This window comes from Castanea sativa, chromosome 2 (assembly GCF_040712315.1).
Source record: "Castanea sativa cultivar Marrone di Chiusa Pesio chromosome 2, ASM4071231v1".
Classification (NCBI taxonomy): Eukaryota; Viridiplantae; Streptophyta; class Magnoliopsida; order Fagales; family Fagaceae; genus Castanea; species Castanea sativa.
Genome location: NC_134014.1, coordinates 50,725,628 through 50,728,419, shown reverse-complemented (window position 1 = coordinate 50,728,419; position 2,792 = coordinate 50,725,628). Strand labels below are relative to the sequence as shown.

The following is a 2,792-nucleotide window of genomic DNA, read 5'->3' as shown; positions in this document are numbered from 1 at the left end:
TTAAACAAACGTGTGTTTCAACCCCTAAAAGTTGAAACAAATGGGCACTAAGCCTCCTTCATGGCGACTTTCTCATTGAGTGGATTTGATAAACTAGTGCAAAAAAAAGAACATGATCCTCTTCAATTAACTTAAAATGGAGAGTCTATTCACAATTGAGATTTTATTTCTTGAATCTAATAGAATGCAAAGTGTCATGTCATTTAAATTTTTAAAGGACATAATATTGAATTTAGCTTCACCTATCATATGACTCTAAAATTAATGAATTTTGTCATTTTTGGGTGCTTTACCATCAATATAATGTCATTATTATGCAGTGAAGTTTCTCAATTCTTTGCTATGTGGAGTGTTATTAAGTTACATCAACTTCCTTTGAGGTTTCATAAAATAACTCTCTCAAAATTATAATTGAAATGGTTCTCTCTAGTAGCATAGCCAATAATTTATCTTTGGAGGGCCGAGTAAAAAATGAGATAATTATTTTTTTTTTCTATCTATATACAATATCTATATTATTAGTAATAGTCTAACAATTATTCTACAACCATATACTTTTGTCACAATTTTTGTTATAGCGTGATGATATGCGTGATTGTAATTTGTTAACTATTACTTGCACATAGAAGTCATTTTTTTTTTTTACATCATTCACAACCCTATATGTTAGGGATATAGCAAGAGTTGTACCTAAACTTTTTTATAGTCTAAAATAAAATTATAAATATAATGCAACCATCATTAAATGTAAAAATAAATATAATAAAAAAAAAATAGAAGAAGAAAAGACACGTAACTGGGAGTAAATCAATATTTTTTATTAACTTTTTTTTTTTTTGCTGGAGTGTTATTATGTCAGAAATGTTAGACATAGATTTATCTCATTATCTGTAAAATTGGTCATTTTGTGAATAATAGTTTTTAGGGGGTGCAATTTGGTGAAATCAATTTCCAACCCAACGTCACTACTCACGACCCAGTTTTGAAAACGCAAGAAACGCCGTCGTTTAAAACAATTGAACTGAGAAATTTAACCCGCTTTCTATTTCGTTCCTTCTCTGATCTCTCTTCTCTTTGCTCGCACACACACAACAATGGAAAACGTAGAAGAAGTACTCGCAACCTCAAACGAAACCCTAGACCCAAACCTCCACAAGAAGCACATCTCAATGATCGAGCGCCTCTCTAACCGCCACCAAACTCGCCTCGACAACTCACTCGCTCGCCAATCCGAGTCCGACTCGTCCTCCACCACCTCCACCACCACCTCCACCGCCTCTTTTCTCTCTCGCTTCTCCGACTCCAAGCGCTCCATCGACTCCCAACTCGCCCAGTCCCGACTCACCGATCCCGCTCAACTCAGATCTCACCTCGACAGCATCTCCGCCTCCATTTCCGACCTCGAAAAGCTCGTCGCCGAGTCCTCCTACTTCTTGCCCTCCTACGAAGTCCGCTCCTCTCTCAAAACCATCTCCGATCTCAAACAAACCCTTGAGAATCTCAACTCCGAGCTCATTCCCAAGAAGAAATTCTCTTTCAAGAACAAAGCCTCCAAGCAAGACCGAGACCGATCAGTCTCCGATTCAAAACAAACCGCGCCGGAAAATGCCGATTCGTTTTCAGTTCCGCTCGAGAAATTGAGTTTCCAGGTGAGAGATTCGCCCGGTTTGAGAAACAAAAACGGCGAGACTTTGGTGAAGAATTTCAAAGGCTCTGAGGTTGGAGAATTCACGGTTTCCGATCTCGATTCTTGCGAAGTGAGACTGATTGGTTCAGTGAGAGCATTGTTTGTTCATAGGCTGAAGAATTGTAGGGTTTATGCTGGGCCTGTAACAGGCTCCATTCTGATCGAGGGAGCTGAGGATTGTGTGTTTGTAATGGCGTCGCATCAAATTCGGATCCACAATGCGAAGGGAACCGATTTTTATTTGAGAGTGAGGAGTAGGCCGATAATTGAGGATAGTACTGGGGTGAGGTTTGCGCCGTATTGTTTGAGCTATGAAGGGATTGAGGAGGACTTGAGGGGCGCGAGCCTCGACGAGGAGACGGGGAATTGGGGCAATGTAGATGATTTCAAGTGGTTGCGTGCAGTGCAATCACCGAATTGGGCGGTTTTGCCTGAGAATGAGAGGGTTGGGATGGTAAAAATTTCGAATTCGGGTGATGGAATTGAAGGAAATTAGCTTTGTTTGATCTTCTTACTATTAGTATATTGTTCAAAAGTGTGTGTTTTAGTCTAGGGGGCCTGTGGAACTATTCAAATTTCAGGTAACGTTCTTTGTTGTACTTGTTATTTGTGTTGATGCAAAATATATTGTTACCAATTTTTCGGTCCCTGATTAGTTTGATGAGGATTCATTCGTGTTCGTTTATGTAATAATTGCTTTTTAATTGGATGTGCTTGTCCCATTATTCGTTTTAAGATAGATGTTGGTGGTATTAATAGACTTGTGGGAAAAGGAGTAAACATTTTGATTAAGTTTACTCAGGAGTAATTTTGTAAAGTACATATATAATATATTCCATCTCCAAAAAAGTTAGTTGTGTGCAATATGGAGCGTGGTTCTTTATTGATGGTGTGTTCAGTCTTAAATCTTAATCCAAGCTGAAGATGTGACATAGTTTATAATGGTAATGCTTTATTGATAAATAATGGGTCTAATATAGATGCGGGTTGGCTAGTGTTTACTTGTCGGTTGAGGATGATGCGTCTCTTCCCTTAATCTTTACTGCTTCCCCTTTCTTACTGTTGGCTCAAAACTGTCCCTTCTTCATAGTTCTGTCAAGGCTCA

General features: G+C 38.6%; 1 protein-coding gene across 1 annotated transcript; it reads left to right on the top strand.

The window, feature by feature from the left end:
• Nucleotides 1–1,016: 1,016 nt before the first annotated feature.
• On the top strand, nucleotides 1,017–2,419 carry LOC142623622 (tubulin-folding cofactor C). Its single transcript, XM_075797063.1, has one exon. It carries the CDS (start codon nucleotides 1,095–1,097, stop codon nucleotides 2,181–2,183), a length of 1,089 nt encoding a protein of 362 aa, XP_075653178.1. The 5' UTR covers nucleotides 1,017–1,094; the 3' UTR covers nucleotides 2,184–2,419.
• Nucleotides 2,420–2,792: the final 373 nt, after the last annotated feature.

Excerpts from the sequence above, each read along its gene's own strand:
- LOC142623622 (XM_075797063.1), top strand. The coding sequence starts at position 1,095 with ATGGAAAACGTAGAAGAAGTACTCGCAACCTCAAACGAAACCCTAGAC.